The sequence below is a fragment of the Mustela lutreola genome, chromosome 17 (assembly GCF_030435805.1).
Source record: "Mustela lutreola isolate mMusLut2 chromosome 17, mMusLut2.pri, whole genome shotgun sequence".
Classification (NCBI taxonomy): Eukaryota; Metazoa; Chordata; class Mammalia; order Carnivora; family Mustelidae; genus Mustela; species Mustela lutreola.
In genome coordinates, this window is record NC_081306.1 from 43428785 (window position 1) to 43456660 (window position 27876).

General features: G+C 44.2%; 1 protein-coding gene across 2 annotated transcripts in view; it reads right to left on the minus strand.

Annotated features, from left to right (window-relative positions):
* Positions 1-22989, minus strand: part of BAZ1B (bromodomain adjacent to zinc finger domain 1B) — a 68408-nt gene extending 45419 nt beyond the window's left edge. Inside the window, exons 1-4 of one of the 2 annotated variants that reach the window (XM_059155452.1) lie at positions 22504-22988; positions 13939-14055; positions 9441-9585; positions 1262-1463 (exon numbers count right to left, since the gene is read on the minus strand). In XM_059155452.1, coding sequence (XP_059011435.1) covers positions 1262-1463; positions 9441-9585; positions 13939-14055; positions 22504-22610 — 571 coding nt within the window. In that variant the 5' untranslated portion in view covers positions 22611-22988. Of the gene's footprint in view, positions 1-1261; positions 1464-9440; positions 9586-13938; positions 14056-22503 lie in introns of both variants that reach the window. The other variant, XM_059155453.1, reaches the window with a different exon arrangement.
* Positions 22990-27876: the final 4887 nt, after the last annotated feature.

A 27876-nucleotide genomic window follows, 5' to 3' on the forward strand; every position in this document is an offset into this window, starting at 1 on the left:
CCCAAAACCACCAAGCCAAAACAGGAACTGTAACACACATATTATAAAGCTTCAGTGTCAAAAGAAGAGACTGAAAAACGCAGACATTAGCATTGGTAATACAACAGAGAAGAAAACAGAACCGCAGCATCAACGGCGAGAAGGGAGCAGCAGCTACACGATCTCCAAAGCATCCTTGGGACTGGGTAAGGACGGCCCTCTAAGACCATCTGTACATATCCCAGACCCCCAGAGACACAAAACAGAATGGAAGGCAGACAGCAGAACATTTTAATGTAATATTCTAATTCAAACTTTTTGACAGTTAAAGAATGAGGGAAAACTGTTTAATCCTCGAATAGTCACAGAGAAAGGGACTGATAAACACATACTCTGAGTGCTCCTATTTTTAGAGAGAGAAGGGATCTAGTCAAATTCCTTATTTACACAAATTAAAAAAAAAAAAAAAAATCACAACAACGAAGCCCTCAGAGGCTGAAAAGTCTCCCCAGTAAGCAACGTCTCAGTTTCTCAACTTTGAAAACATCACTGGTTAAGTCTCCAGGTCCCTAAAAATTATTTTTAGTGTTTCACAATTCTGGCAGCTCCCATCTGAGAGGGACCTGAATTACAGAATATAGATAAAAGGAAGTATCTTAAAAGCACCACACTGACTTAAAATATGAAAAGAAAGAGAAATTAGAATTAGCCCCTCCTACGCCAATCCCCCTACTTCCACACTCACTTCCATATATCCAACTCAGAAAAAAGGAAAGTAAACCTTTTTTTCCCATCCTGGGTAGACAGGTGCATGCACACAGATTTCTAAGCAGCCAGAGGTAACGACTTCCCAATGATCTTAACTGTACAGGGAGATTTAAATATTTTGTGTGTGTGGTGGGGGTGGATTTAAAATCTTAATTCAGGGGCGCCTGGGTGGCTCAGTGGTTTGGGCTGCTGCCTTCAGCTCGGGTCATGATCTCAGGATCCTGGGATCGAGCCCTGCATCAGGCTTTCTGCTTTGCAGGAAGCCTGCTTCCTCCTCTCTCTCTGCCTGCCTCTCTGCCTACTTGTGATCTCTGTCTGTCAAATAAATAAATAAAATCTTTAAAAAAAATAATAAAATAAAATCTTAATTCACTTTCTGAATCATAAATGAACAAAAACATGTCTAGCTATCTACAAAACAAGACCAAATCTAAGTGCAGGAGAACTCAGAAAGATCTGTGTCTAGAATAAGCAGAGTAGCACACTCACTAAGGAAAGCCAGTATCATACGTACTAATACTCTCTCTCCTTCCTTCTTCCTCTTTTACGATCGCTTCCTTCTTCTGATGATCCTGAGGAATCTGACCCGAGTTCTCTTTGTCGCTGGAGGGAGAGTCACAGGAACCATCCGATTTCTTCTCAGCGGCCTCTTCATCTACTTTTTCCAAAGGATGAATCTTCACAATCCTCACCTTGAGCATTTTTTCCTTCCCAACCTATAAAGGAGACAGGCGAGAATCAATAGTAAGAACCAGAAAGCGAAAGATGTTTAGAATTTATTATCCAATATCCATCCCACTTCACCTGATAAAAATTCACTCAAACTCTGAAGTAGCCAAGTAGTGATTTTTTTCGACTTCATTTCTCAGACTTCTAAATTGAAACAAGATACCTTAAGAAATAAAGTGACCACCATCTAGTTCATGATTCACACACCAATGTCCTAAGGCCAAAAGGCAATCACTACACTAACCTGACATATATGTAAACTACAGTTCAAGAATTTCCATTTTTAAGAAAACCAACTCTACAGGAGCATCTGGCCGGCTCGGTAGGAAGAACACACGTGATCTCAAGGTTGTGAGTCTGAGCCCCATGTTTGGTACAGACTGCTTCAAAATAAATTCTCAAAATTAATAAATTTAAACTATGCATAATGATATCCAATTATTCTAGAATCACGTGTTGAAAAGACAATCTTTTCTTCACTTAATTATCTTTCTACCTCTATCAAAAATCAGTAGTTGAGAGCACCTGGGTGGCTCTGATCTCAGCTCAGGGCTGGAAGTATCAGCCCCATGTTGGGTTCCACAATGGGCATGCAGCCCACTTAAAAAAAAAAAAAATCAGGGGGCGCCTGGTTGGCTCAGTGGGTTAAAGCCTCTGCCTTCAGCTCAGGTCATGATCTCAGGGTCCTGGGATCGAGCCCCACATCGGGCTCTCTGCTCAGCGGGGAGCCTGCTTCCTCCTCTCTCTCCCTCTGCCTGTGTCTGTGCCTACTTGTGATCTCTATAAAATAAATAAATAAAATTTAAAAAAAAAAAATAAAATCAGTAGTGTGTCTATGGATGGATACGTCTATTTCTGAATGCTACTCTGTTTCACTGATCTATCAGTCTGTCTATCTTTATACCAACTGCATATAATCTTAACCAAAATCGGACAGTATTATACCTAACTTTGTTGTTCTTTGTCAAAGTTCTTTTTGGCTGGGCTCTGCATTTCCACACTAATTTTTTTTTTTTTTTTAAGATTTATGTATCAGGGGTCCCTGGGTGGCTCAGTGGTTTAAGCCTCTGCCTTCGGCTCAGGTCATGATCTCACGGTCCTAGGATCAAGCCCCACATCCAGCTCTCTAATCAGCAAGGAGCCCACCTCCTCCTCTCTCTCTGCCTGCCTCTCTGCCTACTTGTGATCTCTATTTAATAATAAATAAAATATTAAAAAAAAAAAAAAAGATTTATGTATGGGGCGCCTGGATCTCAGGTCATAACCCCAGCGTCCTGGGATAGAGACCGGCATCAGGAGTTCCCTGCTCAGTGGAGAATCTGCTTCTCCCTCTCTCTCTGCCCTTCCCCCCCGACTCAGGCTCTCTCTCGCTTTCTCTCTCTCACAAATAAATATACAAAATCTTGTTGTTGTTGTTTTTTTTTAAAGATTTTATTTATTTATTTATTTGACAGACAGAGGTCCTAAGTAGGCAGAGAGGCAGGCAGAGAGAGGGGAGGAAGCAAGCTCTCTGCCGAGCAGAGAGCCCGATACGGGACTCGATCCCATGACCTTGGGATCATGACCCGAGCCAAAGGCAGAGGCTTTAACCCACTGAGCCACCCAGGCGCCCCAATATATAAAATCTTTAAAAAATAATAAAATGGGGGCACCTGGGTGGCTCAGTGGGTTGAGCCTCTGCCTTCGGCTCAAGTCATGTTATCAGGGTCCTGGGATTGAGCCCCCGCATCAGGCTCTCTGCTCAGCAGGGAGCCTGCTTCCTCCTCTCTCCGCCTGCCTCTCTGCCTACTTGTGATCCCTGTCTGTCAAATAAATAAATAAAATGTTAAAAAATAATAATAATAATAATAAAATGAAGATTTATTTCAAAGACAGAGAGAGAGAGAATGCAAGCCAAGGAGAAGGGGCGGTGGAAGAGGAAAGTCAGAGGAAGCGGACTCCCCCACCGAGCAGGGAACCTGGCGGAGGGTTCCATCTCCCCACCTGGAGATCACAACCTGAGTCAAAAACCAAGTTGGTGGTGCCTGGGTGGCTCAGCGGGTTAAGCCTCTGCCTTCGGCTCAGGTGATGGTCTCAGGGTCCTGGGATCGAGCCCCGCATCAGGCTCTCTGCTCAGCAGGGGGCCTGCTTTCCTCTTTCTGCCTTCCTCTCTGCCTACTCGTGATCTCTGTCAAATAAATAAATAAATCTTTAAGCGGGGGGCCAAGAGTTGGACCAAGCCACCCAGGCACCCTTCCACAGGAACTTTACAATCAGCTTGACAATTCCTACAGAAGAGCTGCTGGGATTTTATTATTATCTTTTGAGTATAGTTGAAAAGCTGCTGGGATTTTATTGCAATTGTGTGAATCTACACGTCAATTTAGGAAGAACTGGTATTTTAACAATACTGAGTTTTCCAATCCACGAGCAAAGATATATCTATCATTTAAGGCCCTCTTAAATTTCTCTCAGGAACATTTTATACTTTTTAGTGTATAGATCTTGTGTATCTCTTATCAAATTACTCCCAGAATATTTCACATTTTTTGACATTACCATGAATGGCTGATCTTTCTGGGAGCCTGGGTGGCTCAGTTGGTTAAGCATCTGCCCTCAGCTTGGGGCATGACCCTGGGTCCTGGTTCAAGTCCCACATCGAGTTTCCTACTTAGCAGGGAGTCTGCTTCTCCCTCAGCGTTTCACCCCTGCTCATGTTCTCTCTCTCTCAAAAACATACAAATAAAAAATCTTTAATGGTACTGATCTTTCTTTTTTTTTTTTTTTTTTTTTTTTTTTTTTTTTTTTTAAAGATTTTATTTATTTATTTGACAGAGAGAAATCACAAGTAGATGGAGAGGCAGGCAGAGAGAGAGAGAGGGAAGCAGGCTCCCCGCTGAGCAGAGAGCCCGATGCGGGCCTCGATCCCAGGACCCTGAGATCATGACCTGAGCCGAAGGCAGCGGCTTAACCCACTGAGCCACCCAGGCGCCCAATGGTACTGATCTTTCTAAATTAATTTCCAATTGTTTGGTTTTTCTATTATTTATCTTGTATCCTGCTACCCTGCTCATAAACTCACTTATTAGCTCTAGTAGCTTTTATGGGAGATTCCAGGAGATTTTCTACATAGACAATCATACTGTCTGCAAATAAAGATAACTTTATTTCTTCCTTCCCAATATAGATGCCCTTTATTTCCTTTCCGGACATACTACTGACTAGAACCACCAATATAATGTTAAATGGAGTGGAACAGCAGACATCCACTCTTTTACCATTAGGTATGTTGTTAGCTGGAGATTATTCTGTAAATACCCTTTATCAGACTGAAGGCATTTCTATTTGCAGTTTGTTGAGAGTTTTTATTAGAAACTGATGCTGGATTTTGTTGAACGCTTTTTGTGTATAAAATGAGATGACCATATGGTTTTTCATCCTGTTTATAAGAAGAATTATAAATTTATAGCAACTTTGCATTTATAGAATAAACCTCACTGAATTAAGATAAACTGTCCTTTTCCTAGTGCTGGATTTCATTTGCTAAAATTTTGATTAGAAAATTTTGCATCTCGGGACGCCTGGGTGGCTCAGTTGGTTGGGCGGCTGCCTTCGGCTCAGGTCATGATCCCAGCGTCCTAGGATCGAGTCCCGCGTCGGGCTCCTTGCTCTGTGGGGAGCCTGCTTCTCCCTCTGCCTCTGCTGCCACTCTGCCTGCCTGTGCGCTCTCACTCTCTCTCTCTCTCTCTGGCAAATAAATAAATAAAATCTTAAAAAAAAAAAAAAAATTTTGCATCTGTGTTCACAATGGGGTTTTGTGAACACAGACTTTTTTTTTCTAATGCATAGTTTTTTCTCTTAATGTGCTTATATGGTTTTGGTATCAGGGAAATGCTGACTTTACATGAGTTCCAAAGAATTCACACCTCCCTCTCCTCTTCTATTTTCTGATAACATTTGTATAGAATTGGTATTGTATCTTCCTTAAATGTTTGACAGAATTCACCAACGAAGACATTTGGGCATGGAATTTTGTCAAGTTTTTTTTTGTTGTTGCTTTGTTTTTTTAAGATTTTATTTATTTATTTGACAGATCACAAGCAAGAAGAGAGGCAGGCAGCGAGATTGGAGGGAGCAGGCTCCCTGCTGAGCAGAGAGCCCAATGTGGGACTCGATCCCAGGATCCTGGGATCAAGACCTGAGCCGAAGGCAGAGGCTTTAACCCACTGAGCCACCCAGGCGCCCCTCGTCAAGATAATTTTAATCACAAGTTCAATTTCTTTAATAGCTATATTAGGGACTATTAAGGTTTGTATTATTTGTTGTTGAATGGGTTTTGGCAGTTTGTATCTCTCAAGGGATTTGTCCACTTTAGCTGTCAAATTTGCTGGTGTCGAAAATGTTCATGATATTCCCTTATTACCCTGTCAATATCTGTAGACTATAGTTATCACCTAATTCTTCATATTGGTTAATTTGTGTCTCTTTTTTTCCTGGAAGTTTGGTTGGAGGTTTATTAATTTTATTGAATTAGCAGCTTCTGGTATCACTGATTTTCCTGTTTTCTATTTTACTAATTTCTACTCTGATCTTTACTAAATCCTTTCTTATTCTGTTTTCTTCTATTTAATTTGCTCTTCTCTTTCTTATCTCTTAAGGTAGAATCCAAGGTCAACGCTTCAAGACCTCTTTTTTCTTAAAAAAAAAAAAAAAAGTTGTCTAGTTGTTTAGCGCTATACATCCCTTGCCGTCTAGATTTTGGTGAGTTCAACCCACAGGAAGCAAGAGCAGAAAATCAGATGATGGTAGAGGAAAAGTGACGTTGGGGTATTTATTCCCTTGACTGTCTCCCTAGAAAATTGGTTACATCTTACTAGCAAAGTACTCTTTTACAACGACACACTCTCTTCTAGTTCCAGTACCCACTTACTCCCTTGTTTCTTTGGGGTTTAGGAGTGGTAGTCTCTCTACTGTTGGTAGCAATTGGGTACTTAACCTTTCCTTGACAGTCTTCCTTAACCGAGATCAAACTGTTGTCTGTCGTCCACAGTCCCTTAATTCAATTCAGTTCAATTTCACCATTTGAATATGCCATCTGTTTCCTGCCAGGACTCTGACTAATGTGAAGTATGTGATCAAAACCCACAGACGTTACAAACAGAAAAAGAACTAGCTAGGAGCTCCAGAGAGTCAAAGTAAATTAGGGAAAAGAACAAGAACTTTGGAACCACACAAACAGACAGAAGTTTGAATCCTTGTCCCAACACGTCATTACTGGCTACTGGTAAGCTACTAAGCCATTCCCCTCCCTCCTTTCTCTTGCCACGCTGCCTTTTTCTGAGGCTTTTAAAAAAAATCAGGGAGAGGCCTGGGTGGCTCAGTCAGTTAAGCGCCTGCCTTCAGCTCAGGTCATGATCTCAGGGTCCTGGGATCGAGCCCATATCACATTCCCTGCTTGGCAGGGAGCCTGCCTTCCCCTCTCCCTCAGTCCCTCCCTACAGCTCATGCTCTCTCTTGTGCTCTCTCTCAAATAAGTAAAATCTCAAAGAAAAAAGAAAAGGCGATATTCGCTTTCCCAGCCCCCGTGCAGCTCGGGACGGCTACACAGACACAGTCTAGCCAGTAACCCCCCACAGTAAGGGTGAGGGTCGAGTGCGTGCTTCTGGTGAAGTTTTCTTATGACGCTCAGGTAGGCACTTTCTCACTCTGAACACAATCGCAAGTTCACAACCGAGAGGTAAGAAAGCTAAGGACACAACTGAAAACGCTGAACAGAGCAGAGCAGAAAGACGAGAAGTACAGGTCCTTGACAACACTGCCCAGCCTCTATCCCAAACCTGGTACCACCTGCCCCTAAGACGTGCTATGTGAGACAATTAAAGGTCTTCACTGCTCAAGCCAAGACTACTCAAAGCATGTCCCCAGAGTGTGGTCATCACACCCTACAGCTGGTCAGAAGTGCATACTTTTGGGCCCTACCTCTGACCTTCTGAACCAAATTGTCAGGGAATGAATGGTGCCCAAGAATGTGTCTTCAGAAGTCCTCCATGTGATTTCATTGAGGCTCAAGTTTGAGAAGTACTTAACACTGCTAGTCGGCTATTTTGTTACATACAGCTGAAACCATTCTTAACTAAAACATATCAATCTGGTGACGCCTGGGTAACTCAGTCTGGTTAAGGGGTTGCCTTCAGCTCAGGTCATGATCCTAGAGTCCAGGGATCGAGTCCCGCATCGGGCTCCCCAATCAGTGGAACACCTGCTTCCCCCTCTGCCTGCCACTCTCCCATTTGTGCTGGCTCGCTCTCTCTGACACATAAAATCTTTAAAAGAGAAAAAAAATCAATCTGAACAAGATATTTTAAGTTTGGGGTTTTTTTTTTTTTGAGTGATCTCTACACCCAACATGGGACTTAAACTCATGGCCCCAAGATGAAGAGTCACGTGCTCCCCCAACGGAGCCAGCCAGGAGCCTTACCTCAACAAGCTGTTTAAATATTTGAGCCTGACATGCAACATGCACCCAGTGTTTACAGCAGCAATGTCCACAACAGCCAAACTATGGAAAGAGCTGAGATATCCGTCAACAGATGAATAAAGATATGGTGTGTACACATACACACACACATACACACACAGACACGCACGCACGCACAATGGAGTATATTACTCAGCCATCAAAAAAGAATGAAATCTTGCCATTTACAATGATGTGGCTGGAACTAGAGGATTAAGTGAAATTAAGTCAGAGAAAGACAAAAAGCCTATGATTTCACTCACATGTGGAATTTCAGAAATGAAACAAATGAACATGGGGGAAGGGAAGGAAAAATAAAATCAGACAAAATCAGAGAGGGAGAAAACCGTAAGAGACTCTTAACTACAGGAAACAAACTGCAGGCTGTCGGCAGGGCGGCGGGGATGCGGTAACTGGGTGATGGGCACCGAGGACGGCACGCGATGGAATGAGCACTGCGTGCTCTATGCAACTGACGAATCACAAAAGTACCTCTGAAATTAATGATACACTGTATGTTCATTAAACTGAATTTAAATTAAAAAAGAAAAATAAATTTAAAAAATAGATAAATAGGTGAGTTGTTTACCACCTCGACATTTTTTGTGCACATTCTGCAAGATATTACGGCAGCAATCAGCCCGATTTCCAGGACGTACAAATATTTAACAAATGTTAGTCCCCTTCCTCCTGAATCTTACTTTAAGCTTTCAAAGGATTATACAGGGACTTCTTTAGTGTTAGGTTTTCACTTTAATCATTGCTACCCTGGTACTATCTGGAGTAAAAAATTAAAAAACAAATTTAGTTTAAAAAAAAAAAAGAAAGAAAGAGGGGCGCGTGGATAACTCGGTAGGTTAAGCCTCTGCCTGCAGCTCAGGTCATGATCTCAGGGCCCTGGGATCGAGCTCCACCTTGGGCTCTCTGCTCAGCCGGGAGCCTGCTTCACCCCTCTCCCTCTGCCTGCCTCTCTGCCTACTTGTGATCTCTGTCAAATAATAATTTAAAAAAAAAAAAAAGATTTTACTTATTTGTGAGAGAGAGAGAGAGCATGTGAGCAAGAGAGTGCGCACAAGCAGGGGGGAGGGGCAGAGGGGCAAAGGGAGAGGGACAAGCCGACTTCTCACTAAGCAGGGAGCTGGACTTGGGGCTCGATCCCAGGACCTTGGGATAATGACCTGAGCCAAAGGCAGATGATTAAATGACTGAGCCACCCAGGTGCCCCAACAATTATCGTAATACTAACATAATGTTAAACATTCCCAACAATGAATACAGTTCTAAAATTTGTTATAGTTCCTACACTATAGTTCCTAACAGTTCCTTACAATATCTGATACTAAGGAAAGCAGACTTCAAACATAGCACAGTTTTACAAACAGAACCACACTCTGTGATCTATGCTGGAAGCTCTAATCTTAATGTACGGCTAGTGAGTCAAATCGTACCCAAAAAAACATGGGCTTACCTCAAAATCACACTCTTCTCCCACAGCGTATTTTGTCATGATCTCCAACCAAGCAGTATCTACTAATTTCTCTAAAGAGGCTGTGTTATGGTGAACCATTTCCAGAACAAGTTTCTCGTACCAGGCCGGGAACTCCTCCTTCAAACTAAACAAACATGTTATTAGTTACCAAGAAAATGCAGAAAAACCTATTAGAGAATTAATTCAAGTTAGTGCAAACACTTCTTTGGCAAATATAAGCAGGCACTGGGGAAAACAAATCTTTAAAACCATGTGGCACGCAGGACGAAGGAGGAACTGCTAAGAACCTCTGTCAGATGGGCCTACCCAGGTTAATTTTCTCATCTGGAAAATAAAATTAATAGGCACATCATCTGTAAGGCTCAACAATTCCCCATTTGTTTATATAGGAGATTTCCCTTTTTAGGTGTGAATTATTTACTCATATCCTTACCCCCACCCTTTTTTTTTTTTTTTTTTTTTTTTTTTTTTGCTAGAAGCCCAAATCTTGATTCTATTTGTGTTAAGTCTCAATCAATGAATTTTTTCCTATGTATTCACATTCATTAAAAGGTCTCATAATACTTTGTGAGGTATCTAGAATTTCCACTTTATGAATAAGGGAAATAAATCAGGAAAGGTTAACAAGATGGAACCATAACTTGAACCCAAAGTCCTTGCAAAAGTAGAACAATGAAGTACTACTTTTCACTTAATAAACTAAGAGAAGAATTTTCATTAACATACCCAACAGCAACAAATGAGGAGTGCGATGTGGACTGCACCACAGACTGCCTATCAGGCTTACAATCGTGATACTCCCAGTCATTCTGCGCTGTTCAGACCCAAAAATGTCCCTCCAACTGACTGCTAGCCTTAAAAATCTCTTATCATACTGCCTTACAATTTACCTACGGAGTCACCTGCTATTCCCCAGTCCAATCAGAAGTCTCTCCGCCTCTGTTAAGGCTGTTACCTTTGTCCTCTCCCTACCACTCTCCCTCCCTGCTTAAGCACCACCCCAAGATGCCCTAGGACTTCCCTACCTCCAGGAGGCCTCTCCTGACCCCTATAAAAGCCCGCTCTCCAGCAAGCCTCCCAGTCACCAGGGTTCAAAGGTCACTATTCACAGTTACCTCTGGGCAGTGAGGCTGGACAGTGATGTTCAGATCTTTGTATCAGCTCTGTATTGCTCACATTCTTGTTTTGTTTTTTAAACATTTTATTTATTTATTTATTTATTTGACAGCGAGAGGGGGAGAGGAGCAGACTCCCTCCTGAGCAAGGAGCCCAACGCAGGACTCTGGGATCATGATGTGAGCCGAAGGCAGCTGCTTCAGTTGAGCCACCCAGGGGTCCCTGTATATTGCTTACATTCTTTTTTTTTAATTAATATTTTTTTAAAGATTTTATTTATTTATTTGACAGAGAGAAATCACAAGTAGGCAGAGAGACAGGCAGAGAGAGAGAGAGAGAGAGGAGGAAGCAGGCTCCCCGCTGAGCAGAGAGCGAGACGCAGGACTCGATCCCAGGACCCTGAGATCATGACCCAAGCCAAAGGCAGCGGCCCAACCCACTGAGCCACCCAGGCGCCCCATTCTTTTTTTTTTTTTTTTTTAAAAGATTTTATTTATTTATTTGACAGATAGAGATCACAAGTAGGCAGAGAGAAGAGGAAGCAGACTCCCTGCAGAGCAGACAGCCAGATGGGGCTCGATCCCAGGACCCTGGGATCATGACCTGAGCCGAAGGCAGCGGCTTAACCCACGGAGCCCCCCAGGCGCCCCTACTGCTTACATTCTTATAAAAAGTACGCATAACTTTTATGAATGGAAAAAACGTGATTTCTACTTTGAATAAAAACTGTAAAACCATGCTTTTTCAGTAATCCCTCCCCTCACACCCTATATTCTGTTCACTAACAAATCACATAAAACATATTCTTTAGAACTTCCCTCTGCTGTAATGGCTTCTAAGGTCAAGTGAGTTTGAAACCCACAAGGTTAAACCAAGCTACAGTTTCTTTACTGGAAGTCTTCTGAAAACCTTTAAAATGCTCATGTGTTTTATGAATTTTCAAGAACAAAGTTAGTAGAGCTTTTCCAAAGTTAGGGCTAAAAACACTCTTCAAGAACAATTACAGAAGCCATCTTATTAGTTCTACTCCCAATAACGCCATGACTCTCTATGTCAATACTATCCCAAGGAAGCCTGCATCGACTTCCCATCTGCTCGTCCTTCTCTAACTCACCCTATACACTGCTTCTAGATTAATCTCAAAGCCTAACTCCAATCTGATATTTCTCTCCTGTTCAAAAATTATTGTTGTCCTACTATTCACTAAATTAAATACAAATGTCTCATCCTGTCTTCTATAATTTGGTACAAACTATCCTGTCAAGGTCACCTTCCTCAAGAAGCCCCATGAAGGGGCGCCTGGGTAGCTCAGTCGTTAAGTATCTGCCTTTGGCTCAGGTCATGATCTCAGGGACCTGCGATCGAGCCCCACATCGGGCTCTCTGCTGTGCAGAAGTCCTGCTTCTCCCTCTCCCATTACCCCTGCTTGTGTTCCTGCTCTCGCCATCTCTTTCTCTGTCAAATAAATAAAATCTTTAAAAAAAAAAAAAAAAAAAAAGGCAGCCCCATAAAGTTTTCCCTAACAATTCCAGGTTAGTCCCTAGCCTCTAAATTCCAATCGTTTGTCTGCATTTAGAAAAGCGTACATTATTCACATTTTGAAACTGAATTCTCTTACTTATTCCTAACAGTGTTTCACTTGATTCTCTTTGGGTTTTTCTGGTACACAATCATATTACAAGTACCAACCACTGACTTGCTCCTTAGTACTCTTCATACTCTCTATCGTAGGTCACTGGTCACCATCTTTTTATTTACAACGAATTTTCATCACACGTATCTTTTTGTCTCAAAAAGACACCCAGAAAAGGCAGCATTATCTCTATTTGCAAAGAGCAAACAGTAAATGCTTATATAGTGCAGAGGATAGTGCCTTAACACCATAACCAATTCCAGAATAAGTCAAACATGAGACCTGCCCTTAAGAAGTCTACAAGCTACTATGAGGGCCGGCAACAGCCCATGGGCGAAATTCAGCTACCCACTAGTTTCTGTACATAAAATTCTCTTCTATTTATAGCCATTCACATTCATTTACATTTTACCTATGGCTGTTTCCACTGTACTATGTCAGAGATGAACAGCTGAAACAGAAATCATGCGGCCCACAGACCCTAAAATATTTACTAACTGGCACTTTACAGGTAAGGCAGGCTAATCCCTGGTCTAATGTACAAAACAAAATATATACATAAATTACACTAATCCAAAATGGAACAATGTAAGTGACCCAGCAAAGAAGGAACAAGCACCAGGTTAACAGACTCAACAATTACTAGTCAGTTATGAAGCCATTACTAGAACCAGGTCTCAACTGAACCTAAGGCCTTTACACCAGCAGAAGAGCAGAACAGTATCAGATTACTCAACCCTATGCTCTCTGTTCTTCTGCTATCAAGAGAAGTCAATGAAAAATCCACAGAAAAAGCTTCTCTTCTCAGTTCCTAAAAGATTTCTATTTTATCATCACCCCTAGTTTCCTGTATCTTTTGCAAGCTCCTACTGCCCAAAATTGTTTTCTTTGGGGAACACCCAGTTGAGTAGGTACTCTGAACACAGACAGGATTTTTTTTTAAGATTTTATTTATTTATTTGACAGAGAGAGATTACAAGTAGGCAGAGGAGGGGGGGAAGCAGGCTCCCCACTGAGCAAACAGCCAGATGCCGGGCTGGATCCCAGGACCCCGGGAATCATGACCTGAGCCGAAGGCAGAGGCTTACCCCATTTAGATAAACTGTCTTCAAACCATGTATTTATTTTTGATAGCTACTGAAAGACTGTCCTAAATTTCAAATGACCACAAAATAAAGAAGTCTTTCTGATTTGCTGCCTCTGTATTACTTCTAGATTATTATCAACTTCCTCTCCTAGAACCACATTTCCAGGGGCACCTGGGTGGCTCAGCCGGTTAAGTGCCTGACTCTTGATTTCTGCTCAGGTCAGGATCTCAGGGTTGTGAGAACCGGCCCGGCCAGCCCCACACCGGGCTCTATGCAGAGCATGTAGCCTGCTTAAGATTCTCTCCTTCTTCCTCTGCCCCTCCACACCCCTCACGCATGTACTCGCTCTCTTTAAAAAAACAAAGCAAAACAAAAACTACATTTCCAGAGTATTTTCAAGGTAAAAGAATAGAGCAAGAACACACAAGAGCAGCTAAGTAAGTGTACACAACTATATATCCCACATACTTTGTTACCAGCAAAATGCCACTAAGCAAAGGCACTAAGACCCCAACACATTGTACTCATGTCATCTAGTCCAATGTATGCCCATCATTTTAAATATAGTTTTACTGTCCATCCTCCCCCCTTCCTAGTAGTATGAAGATGGTGCTAGAAGGGCAATGCTTTTATTACTTACAGTTCAGCAACTTCCTGTTCCTCCTCCCAGGCCTCCTTGTGTGTCAGCTGACTGCTCCCGGTACTCTTACACGTCCAAATGCGCTCACTGTACCTTTCCAGGCGGGCCTCATACTCTCTGTTAGCGGTGGCTCAGGAAAACGATATTCAAGCAACAGAGACAACTTATCCACACCCATAAAATACTTTATAACATAAAGAAAAAACTACAGCATCCTTTTTATAATGTACAGCATAAAAAGCTAAAATTGGAGTTTTCAAGTGGCAAATCCAAATAAAATGATTAAAGCTCAAGAATGACTAAAATGGTTTGTCATGGTTTTGTTTTACAAATAAAATATTAGTATTGTAGGGGCATCCGGATGGCTCAGTCGGTGGAGCACGCGACTCCTGACCCTGGGATTGCTGGTTCCAGCCGCACACCAGATGTAGAAATTACTTAAAAATAAATTTTAAAAATTAGTATTTTGTTACGTGATTTCTTCACTTCACCTATTTCATCTTAAGAAGACTCCCACAGCACTGAAAATTTGTAATATAAAGGTAAATTAAACACAAGTCGTAAGGAAGAACAATTTAAGGTGTGTGGAATTGTTACCCAACTGAGATGGTCAGCAAGCTTAAGAGTCTGCGCCATGGGAAGATGAGCGAGGACTGCCCCAGTCTCACAGGCAGTCTGGAATAATCCTGCGCATATACTAATGATCCACTTACTAGAAGCCGTCCAGTCTACCTTAGAATCACCTGGTGGTTGGTCCTCAGAGTTTTGTTTTGGTTTGTTTTTAAGATTTATTTCTTTATTTGAGAGGGGGCGAGAGAGTGAGAGGAGAGAGGGGTCAGCGGGAGAAGCAGGTTCCCCGCTGAGCAGGGAGCAGGATGCGGGACTCCAGGATCCGGACCTGAGCTGAAGGCAGTCGCTTAACCAACTGAGCCACCCAGGTGCCCGGTCCTCAGAGTTTAAAAAATAAATTCCATAAAGCCCTAAAAATAATTTTGATACCATATTTACCCAGTCTTTATGTTGTCTCCAATAATACTACACTCACAAGACGCTTAAGAAACGGTCGTTCAGTCTTTGTAAGGCGGATGAAGAGATGGGCCTTTAGTTAGTGCCATATAAATGGTAACTTTCCACACCCATCCCGACTAGAATTCACTATCAGCCAGCCACATTCAAATTCAAATGACAACTAACTAATTAGGCACTGCAACAGACGCTACCAAGAAAATAAACTGATACCACAACTACAGGATTAGCTGCCAATCTCTGTACTTTCCAAGTGACGCTTTTTATAGTAGTTGACATAAATGTATTTAAACAGCCCGTCTGCAATATTACCTTACAACTAAGCAAGTAATTCATTGTTTATATATGGAGATTCTTTGTTTTCCAAGGTTAATGATCAGTGAAAAGACAGAGGACAGGGAAAAATCCAGAAGTAATCCAGAAACAGTAGTTTTAGCCAAGAGTATAGCACCTTCCCTTGCTGTACCTTTCTCTGAGTCTGCCAAAAACACAACAGTAAGTCTATTTTCCTGGGGGCGAGGGGTACTATTATTTAAATGACTGAACAAAAGAGCAGTACCACCAAAAGCCAGGAGGCAAGTATCCATATAATATTACGTAAATGCAATCTCACTGAAAATTTATAAAAACTTACAGGCAGGAAACAGCATGCCTTCCAAAGCGACATGATCGTAACCGATCAACAAGATAAGTTTGTTTTCTGGTTTTGTCTATTTCCACTGGGGAAGGGGAGGTAAAATAATGACAGAAAGAATCATTAAGCAGACTGAAAATTTCAAAACATCTGATAACACTAACGCAGTATTTACTTACACTGAAGAAATTCACTGGGCAATCAGAGAGAACGTGAGACAAACATGTCCTAAAGAAAGAATTTTAGCTTTTGTTACTAGCTGTTATTTTTAAAGGCAGGGATAATGTGCCCAGTCATCCTCCTTTGATCTAGACCTACAGGGCCAGCTGTAGGCTGGTATCACCCGGATGCCCCAATGATGCCCCAATGATACCTCCAATCCAGCCTTTTCTTATTACCCCTTCCGTCCCTCCTAAGCTTGCTCGGTAACAGTGATTCCCACAAAAAGACCCTCATGTCCAAGTCAAAAACCAAGGAATCAACCTCAGCTCTTTAGTCCCTAAGTGCAACGATGCACTTACTGCTCAGATCAGTCCCTCCTCTTCCACAACAGAGCCATTATTCAAATTCAGCTTCTGAACCTCACTTCTCAGCTAGCCAAAACATTTTTAAACATTTTAATTGGCCTCACTGGTAATCCTCCTCTGGTCTTTTATGCTTCCCACCCAAACATCCTTCTTCTCAAACGTATTTGTTTTTTAAACCCAGCTCTTCTTCCTTTAAAATCTCATTTGCCCGCTGGCCCCTGAAATGCAAATATATTCACACTGGGAAGCAAGCCTCTGGCTCCCACAGGACTGAAAAATCACTCCACCAATCAAGATTTTGTTGAGCAAGTTCCATGATTTTTATTCTTTTAAGAAAAAAAAAAGGGTGAAGCTTTTTTCCTCAATACGTATTTAAATACCAAATATTTTTTTAAAGATTTTTTTTTAAGATTTTATTTATTTATTTATTTGTCAGAGAGTGAGCACAGGCAGAGTGACAGGCAGAGGCAGAGGGAGAAGTAGGCTGCCTGCAGAGCAAGGAGCCCAATGTGGGACTCGATCCCGGTACCCTGAGACCATGACCTGAGCTGAAGGCAGCTGCTTAATCAACTTAGCCACCCAGGCATCCCTTTTTTAAAGATTTCATTTATTTGACAGAGATCACAAGTAGGCAGAGGCACAGGCAGAGAGAGAGAGAGAGAGGAAGCAGGCTCCCTGCCGAGCAGAGAGCTCGATGTGGGGCTCGATCCCAGGACCCTGATACCATGACCTGGGCTAAAGGCAGAGGCTTTATTTAGTCCACTGAGCCACCCAGGTGCCCCTTAAATACCAAATAATATTTTACTGATTACGCTTTTACAAACCATAAAAGAGCCTCCTACTCTGATACGTATCTTCCTCACCCACCTTTGAAAATTCACTATCAGGGGCGCCTGAGTGGCTCAGTGGGTTAAGCCGCTGCCTTCGGCTCAGGTCATGATCCCAGGGACCTGGGATCGAGCCCCGCATCAGGCTCTCTGCTCAGCAGGGAGCCTGCTTCCTCCTCTCTCTCTGCCTGCCTCTCTGCCTGTTTGTGATCTCTCTCTGTCAAATAAATAAATAAAATCTTTAAAAAAAAAAAAAAAAAAAAAAGAAAATTCACTATCAGAAGAGCATTCTCATTCTGGGGGACTGACTGCATCCATTCCCCTAACTTCAACTACTACCTATCTGCCAGGAATTTCTATCAGCAGCTCAGTCTCCTCTCTGAAATCCAGGCTCCTAGAATACACCAGACACCTCCATTTGGATATATGCACAGCAACTCAACAGAAGAACTTCCAAACTAAACACTCATATCCTACCCTCCCCACCCATTCCCAGGCAAAACTAAAAGGAAACAAACACTAGCCCCTCGTCCAGCATTCTCTTGTTATCTGAGAATGACCCACTAACCAAATGACAACCAAAACATTATCCTTATTTCCTCCCCAATCACCAAATCCTATCAAATCTACCTAACTTATTTCTGAAATCTACTGTACTCCTCAAGGGGTAGTAAATTTGTGCAGACCTCCAGACCTGTGGCCTGGCTGACTGCATAATGGCTTCCCTAGTTTCATGGCCACCTGTCTTCAGGCTGCAGATCCATCCTCACCACGGCAGCCACAGCTTCCTAAGAGTCAGCTTCTACGCTGCTCAGATTTATAAACCGCTTCCCATAAACTTAAGACAAAGACCAAATTCCTCAACCTGTCTGCCAAGGATGTGTCCAGTCCCACTTGGCAGCTCTATCTCCATTCCCACTTCTTCACTCCAGCTACAGAAAACCTCTTCCAAGTGTTAAAATTCAAGAACCTTCAAATTCACAAACTCTTCAAAAAGCACAGTCCTCTACTCTTCGTCTAATTACAACATTCTACTTGTACCGTCGATCTCAACTGAGAAGTAACTTCCCCCAGGAAACACTCCCTGAACCCTGAAATATGGTAGACTGCACTCTTCTTTCCACACAGTCACCTCTGTTCCAGAAAAGGATTCTACTTCATCCTCTGCCCTGTGGCTTGCAAGATCTCAGACAGGAGTAGCGCCCATCCCCCACCCCCTCCCCACTGATGCTAGGCTCGGCCACATGACTTGCTTCGGTGAACAGATGTGGACAGACAGGATAGATGCCACCACCAAGAAGCTGAAAAAGCCATCCTGGTGTTCTCCAGATCTTTTGGCCACTAGAAAAGCACGTTAGAGACAAGGTCTGCTCCTTCAGCCTGGGTCCTGGAATAAGAAGTTATGTCTGTCCTCTTTTTCACCATTTTTTCCACAGGTGGCCACTAGAAAACCTTTAATCCCACATGGCTCACATTGTATTTCCTTTTTTTTTTTTTTTTAAAGATTTTATTTATTTATTTTTCAGAGGGAGAGCATACAAGCACAAGCAGAGGGAGCAGCAGGCTCTCTACTGAGCAAGGAGCGCGATGCGGGGCCTCGATCCCAGGACCCATTAGGACTGTGCTAAAGGCAAACATTTAACCAACAGGGCCACCCAGGCGTCCCCCCCCCCCGTCTTTTTTCTTAATTTTATTTATTTATGTGGCACATTATGGTTCTCTTGGGCAGCACTGTCTACCTAATAAGGTTTACATCTAGGAATGAATGAACGCCCTCTAACAATAAAAATTTTAATTGACTAGCCATCTAAGATTAATCTCAAAAGTTCAAAACTAGAATTCCTACAACCTCAACATTGGGTATTTTTAAGTTTATGTAACTCTGTTCTGGTTATTACCGGAGAAAGAATGAAAAAAAAAATCAAAATCAAGAGGAAAAAAAGCCCATTACAAGGATATTCGGTCAGCTGCCTCTAAATCCTATTTCAGATTTTAGGTTACCAAAATAAGTCACTTACTCTCAAATAACTAGTCAGAGAAAATGCCAATTGAGATTTTCATGTTCCAGCCACTGTTTCACATATAATTGCAGACAAAATGTCAAAGCAATTCTCCAAAGGTTGTATAAGTTACAAACGACAAGATATTCTCAAATCTTATATATCTCATTATGCACCTACTTTCTTCGTGATTTCAAGAGCCACCTCCTTACCACAATACGCTGCTTCTTTGTTCTCTTTAGCCTTGTAAGGACTGTTTCTTTCAATAAAGTACTTGATAGCCTGAAAGGAAGTGGCCCAGAGAAGTATGGAGGTTAAACAAGTATAACTATAACCTTCAGAGTTCCATGTGAAATGACAAAGCACTAACTCAAAATCTGCTTTTTATTTTGTCTTTGGAACAGTCTTCCTCCAGAGAAAAGCAACTCTCATCTAGTGTAACTTTAAAGAAATTAATTTATAAAAATCAACATACAAACTCACTATTCCAACGTCCAGTAAAAAAATCCTGGCTTGCAACTACAATTTAACTCCAACTCTTAAAACACGCTCTACTCCCTCTAGCCTACTGCCAGATTAACTGTGTTCTTACAACCCCTCTTCATCGCACCTTTTAAAAGCTCTCATATATTGAGGCTACAAAGATTACGAAGCAGTCGTTTCTAAGCTTTAAGGAGGGCAGTTAAAGCAACAAAAACATCAGCCTACAGCAGGCTGCGTGCGTAGCTTCCGTTCCTCCTCAAAACCCATCTTGATTTAGCCACTGTGATTATCCTGTTGTCAGATAACCTCATCAAGAATGATTCTGATAAAGTTAATCTCTCCAAGGGAGATCCAGCGTTCTGCCTTAGGACTAACCCAGGAAGCAACTTTTGTACCATAAATTCAAAGCTGTAATACAATAAACATAATCATCAATGTATAAAACTCAGTCATTAAATGTGTGCATCATTCCCAGCTACCACTGTAAGTTTAATGAGGAGGAACAATAATGCCTTCAAAGAACATACCAACACGCACAGCGTTAAGTTAATAAAACATCATCACTGATTTGCTACTGCATATACATGCAATCAAAAGTAAGTGTTAGGAGAAAATTAAAGTATCAAATTCTATTAAAAACAGAATTGTAAATATAAATTAAGAAGCAGATAGAACATACTTCATATGCAGCTGTTAACCAACCACATACTTGTTCTCTATGAAATCACTAAGAGCCTAATAAATATAATAACCTGCGAACCACACAGTATAATTGTTTAAAACCATCCTTGAAGTGCTTGCACTTGTAGAAATTCCCAAGGAAGCAATTTCCCCCTCACTATGCAACGCAATTTAAGAACTCCTTTGTTAAAAAGGGTTTTTAAATACCAGCATAGGAGATTTTTTTAATGAAGAATTTTTAAAAAATACCTAACACTTAAAAAGTTTCAGGCTTCCATTTTCTTCTGTCATTGTTAACAGAACCTCCTCCAATACAGGACTACATTTCAATGATTTCAGTAAAGGACACAAAAAGGCCAGGGTTGCCAGTTCTAAATTAACCATCTATAACCATTTTTTACATGGCTCAATACATCAGACTTTGAACTTGTCTCTACTGCGTGTTTCACATGCTACACCAGAACCAGACGTGAAAAATAAATGATAGTATTAGTGCGTATCCATCAAGTGTTCAAAAAATGATATTTAAATAACGTTTTAAAAGGATATGGCAGATTCCTACAGTAATTTTTCTACCCCACTGATGTTTTTAAATATCTCAAAAAATAAAAATAAGGGGCGCCTGGGTGGCTCAGTCGTTAAGCGTCTGCCTTTCGTTCAGGTCCTGATCCAAGCGTCCTGGGATGGAGCCCCCGCATCCGCGCATCCGCGCATCCGCTCCCTGCTCCGTGGGAAGCCGGCTTCTCCCTCTCCCACTCCCCTTGCTTGTGCTCCCTCTCTCGCTGTGTCTCTCTCTGCCAACTAAATAAATAAAGTCATTTTTTAAAAAATAAAAATAAAAAAGCAGGACACCGTTAGAATAATGCTGTGCTCAGCGGAGCTGGAATACTTCTCCATAGCTTTCTGAAAGTCCTGACAGGACAAGAAAAAGAACCGCATGACCACCTGAACCCCTCCCTGAAAGGCACGTCACCTCACACCAGAAACGGACAGGGAACTTGCCGCCTTTTCTGGATCTACTTCTAGGGATAAGGAAGGAAAAGCACTGCATCCTACGCCGGACTTTCATCGTTTCAGTGTCTGACCTTTAACAAGTCAACCTTAACCCTCTGGGCCCACCTGGCAAGCGAGGCAGAGAACCTGACCATCCCCGAGATCCATTTCAGCTACAAGATGCTACTCCAGCTGTCTTTCTCCAAGAGCCTTCCTAACAGCACCGGCCCACTTTCCGGGTCCTTTGGTACATAAACATCCAACTCCACACACCGCACTGGAACAAGAATGAGGTTATCTTGTACAAGACTGCATTAAAGAGAGGATCCAAGAGACATGAAATCAAATGACATCGCTCGCATGGGCACCTCCTCCCATACGGAGGGCAAGGAAGCAGCGAGAAACTGAAAAACCCAGTGCTTCCCAAGGAAAGGGCTGATGAAACTCCGTAATACAGTGGCCTTCAGCCTTGACGCTTTGCTTAAAAGAAGCGTGATTCGGCAATCTACTTTTTACACGGAAGCTTCAAATCGGGCATCCGTAAAAGAAAAAAAAGTAAATCAACGTCATACAACGGAAAGACCGAGCTTGAGCAAGGAACCTTCAGCGATCAGAAAAGAGGGTGCGTCTTCTAGAAAACACCAGGCTCCCCTTCCTGAAATGCAACATGAAAAACTTGGTCCAACGCGTGCCGATCGCCTCCTCGGCCGCCAGCATTTCGGAGCTGGACGAGCCCGGGAAGGCAGGCATCGGCTGCTCCGAGACAACTTTTCCTTGCCCTTCCCCTAAGTCTGGGAATCCGCTCTTGGTGACGCGCCTCGCGGTCCTGTCAGCTCATCACCCGCCTCAAGTCCCCACTCCGGAGGAGGGAAAAACAAACAAACAAAAAAAACAAAAACAACAAAAAAAAAACCACCACGACACAGGAGCCCCCGCGGAGATCCGGGTAAAAAACGCGCACACACACCCAAAATCTTGCCCAAGCCGGATCACGAGGCCGCGTGGGTACAATTTCAAAAAACTTCAGTGGAAGGTTTCATTTAAAAGGAAAGAAAAACGCGGCGGAAGGAAAGCCGTCTCCCGTCCGCGCTTCGGGCCTAAAGCCGCCCGGGGGCAGGGGCGCCGCGGGTCGAAAGCGAGGCCCGGGGACACAGTGCGGAGCCGGGGACGGGAAAGGATGGAGGGCGCGGGGCTCCCGGCCGGCCCGCGCCCTCCACCCCCGCGGAACGGCGGGCTCGAGCCCCGGCTCGGGATGCAGGCCCGCCGGCGCCCGGCGCGCTGACAGCTGCCACCCGCGCGGGCTGCGCGGCCCGCCCGGCCCCGGCGAGCGCCCCCGGCCCCGGCCCACCCCGCCCCACCCCGCGGGCGGCCCGCGGCCGCGCTGGAAAGGATACTCCCGGGTGCGGAAGGCCTCCTGAGTGTGCGCGATGGTGAAGAGCGGCTCCTCGCCGGGAAGCGGCTTCACCAGCGGAAAGGGCTTGCGGCCCAGGAGCGGCGCCATCGCGGCTGCAGCGGCGGCGGCGGCGGCGGCCCGGAAGGCGGCGGCTCCTCGGCGAGCCCGCGGCGCAGCACTAGGCCCCGCGGCCCGGAGCGAGCGCCTGGTTCCCGGGGGTGGGGTGGGGGAGGGGAGGGGTGAGAGGGCGGCGCGAACTCGGCTCCCTCAGTGCTGGCGCGGCCGCGCGAGGGCCATGCAACGGGACGCGAGGACACGGAACTCCCACGCACACCGCCGCGCCGCCCGGCAGCCTCCGGCCCAACCTTCGCTGCGGGTCCCCGCGGTCGGCAGTCACGACTCCTCCTCAGCTGCACCGGAGGAAATTATTGAAAAATGGCGGGAGATTCCCCTCCTCCCCCCCGCCCGGCCAATGCACACACTAACTTGCTCCCCTGTGGCGCCGGTGGCGAAAGCTCCAATAGGCGGAGAACTGATCAGCGCTCACAGTCTATTGGCTCAGGGCGGCTGCCGCTCTGGCGCTTGAGTCCCGCCCCCTTTCCCGGCCGCGTAGTTGGGTTGCAGCGCACTAGAGGGCAGTATGAAGAGGTGAAAGGTCACGTTATGTAAGCGCTGGTGTGAGGCCTAAGGGCCTCCAGCGGCGGAGTTGAAAATGGGGGACAGCGGGGGACCGAAAGGCCTGGAATTCAAAGAGGTCAGGCTAGAGAAGCCCCTTAACATATACAGACACTGCGCCATCTGTCACCGACGGCGACACCGACATCCGGGCACCACTGTCCGTGTGGTGCGCCGGAGGGGGAGGGGGAGCGCGCGGCCAGGGGCTTTGTCTTTCCACTTGTGCTCCGCCCCCTCCTTAAAGGCGCCGCGCTCGGCCACGCCCGGGGATGCGCGGGTGGGGCGGAAGGGAGGAGGCGTTGGCGGGAAGAAACCCAGGACCTTATCCCCGCGAAGGTTCTGCTGAAGGACCGCCGGAGCCTCAGCCTTGCTCCCCCCAAAGTTAACTTCTGGAAGAGAATGAGGTTGAGACCTGGGTATTACTATGATGCTTGTTTTTAGGAGCTTGGCGGAAAAAGATAATAGACAAGCTTCTTTGGAAAAATATAGTCAAGGGCGTACCTATTAAAGATACACCCATTAATTCGGGTAGCCTTTGCTGGCACCTCCAGCGTTCAGGGCCCTGTACTGGGAGCTGCAGAGGGGAGAAAATGAGAGCCTGCCCTGAGCAAATAAGAGGCCCAACCGACTAGGGGCAGGTCTGTGATCCGGGCTCTGCAAAGTGCACAGTAGGAAGTCAGCACCGAAGGCCTGGAGAGTGAGGACATTCCAGACGTTTCTCCAAGCAGACTGCACCACGTAGTCCCCGACGTGTTCCAGCACTACCCGAAACACATCCATAATTCTCTCTCTAGGAAATCCTCCCCTTTGGTGCAAAGATCACTGACCTCAGAATGTACCTGCCATCCTGTCCTTGAACAGAGCTAGACTTTGAGGTGTCCCTGAAAGCCGTGGCGCATGCCAGTGCCAGGCCCTTCTCTCCTTTTCTTCTCATCTTGAGGTGAGACGTATTCCACCCCCCAGCCCCAGGAAAGTGTTAAGTTCCAGGTCAGACACCATCGCTATGGAGGCTCTTCTGAACCTTTAGCAGAGATGGGAGAATGTCCTTCTTCAGTAGCCTTTTCTTCTAGGAGGATTAGGAGCAACCTCAGAAGACAGAGCATTTGAGTTGATTGTGAAAAGATAAGTAGCATTTTCCCTAGGCAGAGAAATGAGAGATGTACGTTCTCGGCAGAAGGAGCAGCAGGGCCGAGTTGGTAAATTCAGGACAGCAGACCTAAAACTTCAGAGGTGTTGAGGTGGAAAGTATCAAGGGATGAGTGGCAAAGGAAGAGATCACCCTGGTCACAGCGTGTGATGCTTGGAGCGACCACTTGGAAGGAACCCAAATATAATAAGATCATGGGAGATCCAACCGGATGGACACTTGTAGGACCAGGTACCTAACAGGAGACGACACACAGAGTAAGGACTCCAAAAACATTAAGAAACACATTTTAGAAAATGTTGATATTTCAAAAAAAGCTCCTAATTGCACATGAGAATAGGGACTGTAATCATTTCAGGGCTTGGAGCCACTGTAGGCTAGAGCCCAGCCCTGCTGGTGGTGAGGCAGAGACCTAAAATGGGAGAGTCGGAGGTATCTAGCTGACTCAGTTAGTAGAGCATGCAACTCTTGATTGCAGGGGTCATGAGTTCAAGTCCCACCTTGGGCGTAAAACTTACTTAAAAAAATAATAAACAGGGGCGCCTGGGTGGCTCAGTGGGTTAAGCCGCTGCCTTCGGCTCAGGTCCTGATCTCAGGGTCCTGGGATCGAGTCCCACATGGGGCTCTCTGCTCAGCAGGGAGCCTGCTTCCTCCTCTCTCTCTCTCTGCCTGCCTCTCTGACTACTTGTGATTTCTCTCTGTCAAATAAATAAATAAAATCTTTAAAAAAAAAATAAACAAATTTAAAAAGAAAGAAAAAACAGAACAGACTAAGTTAATGTAACTATCAGTTTCCTGCTCTAATATTTTTGTTGACTCCTGTTGCAGACAAAACTCTACTGAGGGGGCACCTGGGTGGCTCAGTGGGTTAAAGCCTCTGCCTTCAGCTCAGGTCATGGTCCCAGGGTCCTGGGATCGAGCCCCACATCGGGCTCTCTGCTCAGCGGGGAGCCTGCTTCCTCCTCTCTCTCTGCCTGCCTCTCTGCCTACTTGTGATCTCTCTCTCTCTCTGTCAAATAAATAAATAAATAAATAAAATCTTTAAAAAAAAAAAAAAAAAGAAGAAGAAGAAGAAAACTCTACTGAGTTTACTCTTCCTGTTCAGTCTTCAAGCTCTTGACCGAGCAAGGCCCAAGTTGACTACTTCCTTCTAATTCCCAGAATTCATCAGCTTTATTCCTACTGACTGCCGGAAATGTACTTTTTTCTCCTCTGGGCATCTAAATCCCACACTTCCTTCCTAATGCCTTTTCCCAATTGTTCCAGCCCACATCCGCTTTCACTAAATGCTCAAGGCTTCTTAAAATTGTAATTGTAGCAAAATTTGTTGCTCAACGTGTTTTCTTCCCCAACATTTGAATAAACAAGTTAATAAAAAGGGGCAGAGATTAAAATGTGTCGTTTCTGGCTATCTGCACCAAAGCTTCTACTGCTCCAAGTCAGCTGTGGGTGCTTAGCTGGAAGAATAAAACTGTCTAGAGAAGCACAGCTCATTTCTCTACGTGGATCTCCGCTGGGTAGTTGTAGGACATGAGCTCAGTCAGGAAGATCTGTTTCTGTGGTCTGTGTCATGGGGACCTGTGCCCTGCCACATAACCCTCTGCCATTGATTCAGACACAAACCCTTGCTCAGACAGTTCCAGCTGGTCTTTTCCTCCCTGTCCCGTTGGATCCTCAAACTCAAAACATCCCAAACCCACAATCTCACCATCTTCTTTCCCTCCATCATCTGCTTTATCTGGATGGTTTTCATTTCTGTTTAGTGCCCCACTCACAACCTCACAGGCTCAGGCTTGACCTCTCGAGCTCCACAGCCACAGGGTGAACGAGATAATGTCTATTCTACCTGCACGAAATCTTGAACTATCCCTTTCTTGCCATCCCCACAATATCCTACTTCAGGCCTTTATTATTTCTGGCCCAATCTTACTACTATAATGACGTTCTTCTTTTAAAATGTCTTAATTTATTTTTAAGTAGGCTCTATGCACAACTGAGCCAGCCAGGTGCCCCTCTTCTGTTAAAATGTTTTAAACTACATTGAAATTATATCTTTAAAATGGTAAAATGAGCATAGTTCCCAAAAGGAAACATATAAGTGTACTTGAAACAACAAATGCTTCTACAAGAAGCAGCCATGGGGAATGCTCCCCCAGGCACTTCCTGCTCCCTCAAGCATCCATTTTCAAATTGTTAAGCTGTGTTAAAATTGGTAAAAGGTGGGCACCTGGGTGGCTCACTGTGTTAAAGCCTCTGCCTTCGGCTCGGGTCATGATCTCAGGGTCCTGGAATCGAGTCCCGCATCGGGCTCTCTGCTCAGCAGGGAGCCTGCTTCCCTCTCTCTCTCTGCCTGCCTCTCTGCCTACTTGTGACCTCTGTCTGTCAAATAAATAAATAAAATCTTTAAAAAAAAAAAAAATGGTAAAAGGTAACTTCATTTAAAATGGAACCAGAAGGCCAGAAGGAGGAGCTCTCACAACTTAAGACTGATCAATGCTTCTTCTATAGGAAGAAGCCCATACTTCACCACCCCATCAACAGGAAGAAAGCTTTCCTCCTTCCCCAGCAACAGCCAAGCCAATGAGAGAGTCAGCATTCAGCCAATGAGAAGCCACCACACTTCCAACTCCCAGTTTCCACCAATGGGCTTGTTCCTAACAGCCTTCCCAACTTCTCCCTTTCCTCCATCAAGGTTTCCTCTGCTTTGTTCTGTAGACATGCCTATGGTTTTGCTGTAAGCTGTGGGTTCTGAATTGCGACTTTCTATTCCTGAATTAACCCATTTTGCTGGTGAAATAAAGGACAGTTTTGTTTTTAAGGTTAAAAGCTATTTCCACTAATTTTTTACCTCCATTTTCTAAATATTTCTGAACATATATGTTGCTGTTTTTTTAGCTGCTCAGTTTTAGTATTAGCTGCTGACTTTTCTTGAATGGAAGATGAGGACATAACCCTCTTACATACCCCCCCCCCCCAAACCTCACACACGGGATCACATTCCAAAAATAATTGTTACAATTGGTTAAATCACTATTCACTGTAAAACATGATTATGTATTATTCAGATGATCCACATGGTGGACGGATCACATTTCCTTTCTTTTGTCTTTGCTGGTTTGCTTCATTCTATTTTTCAACTCATTTTCTATGTACCTATCACCACTCTGTCCCTGAACTGATAGAACTGTGTCCTCTCGATACATGCAAACCTATCATATGTTCCAATTTGTCCCCCACCTGCTCTTTCCTCACAGTGGCATTTGCACACTACAATCACTCCCCTGCTCTTGGCTTTCGGTGGTTGACTCCCTAAAGCCCACAGAGTAAAATCAAACTCTTTGGCCTGGTCGTCAAGCTCCCCCCCCACCCTGCCCCAGGATCTGTTTTCAATCTTTCTACCACTTCCCTTGAACCCCCTACTCCAGTAAATTAGGTTTATTGAGGTTTCTAACCAACTGAGCCACCCAGGTGCCCAGGTTTATCTAGGTTTCTAAATACATTCCCCAGTAAAAGGATCCAGGGCTCCTGGGAAAAGGACTGGGGCTGGCAAAG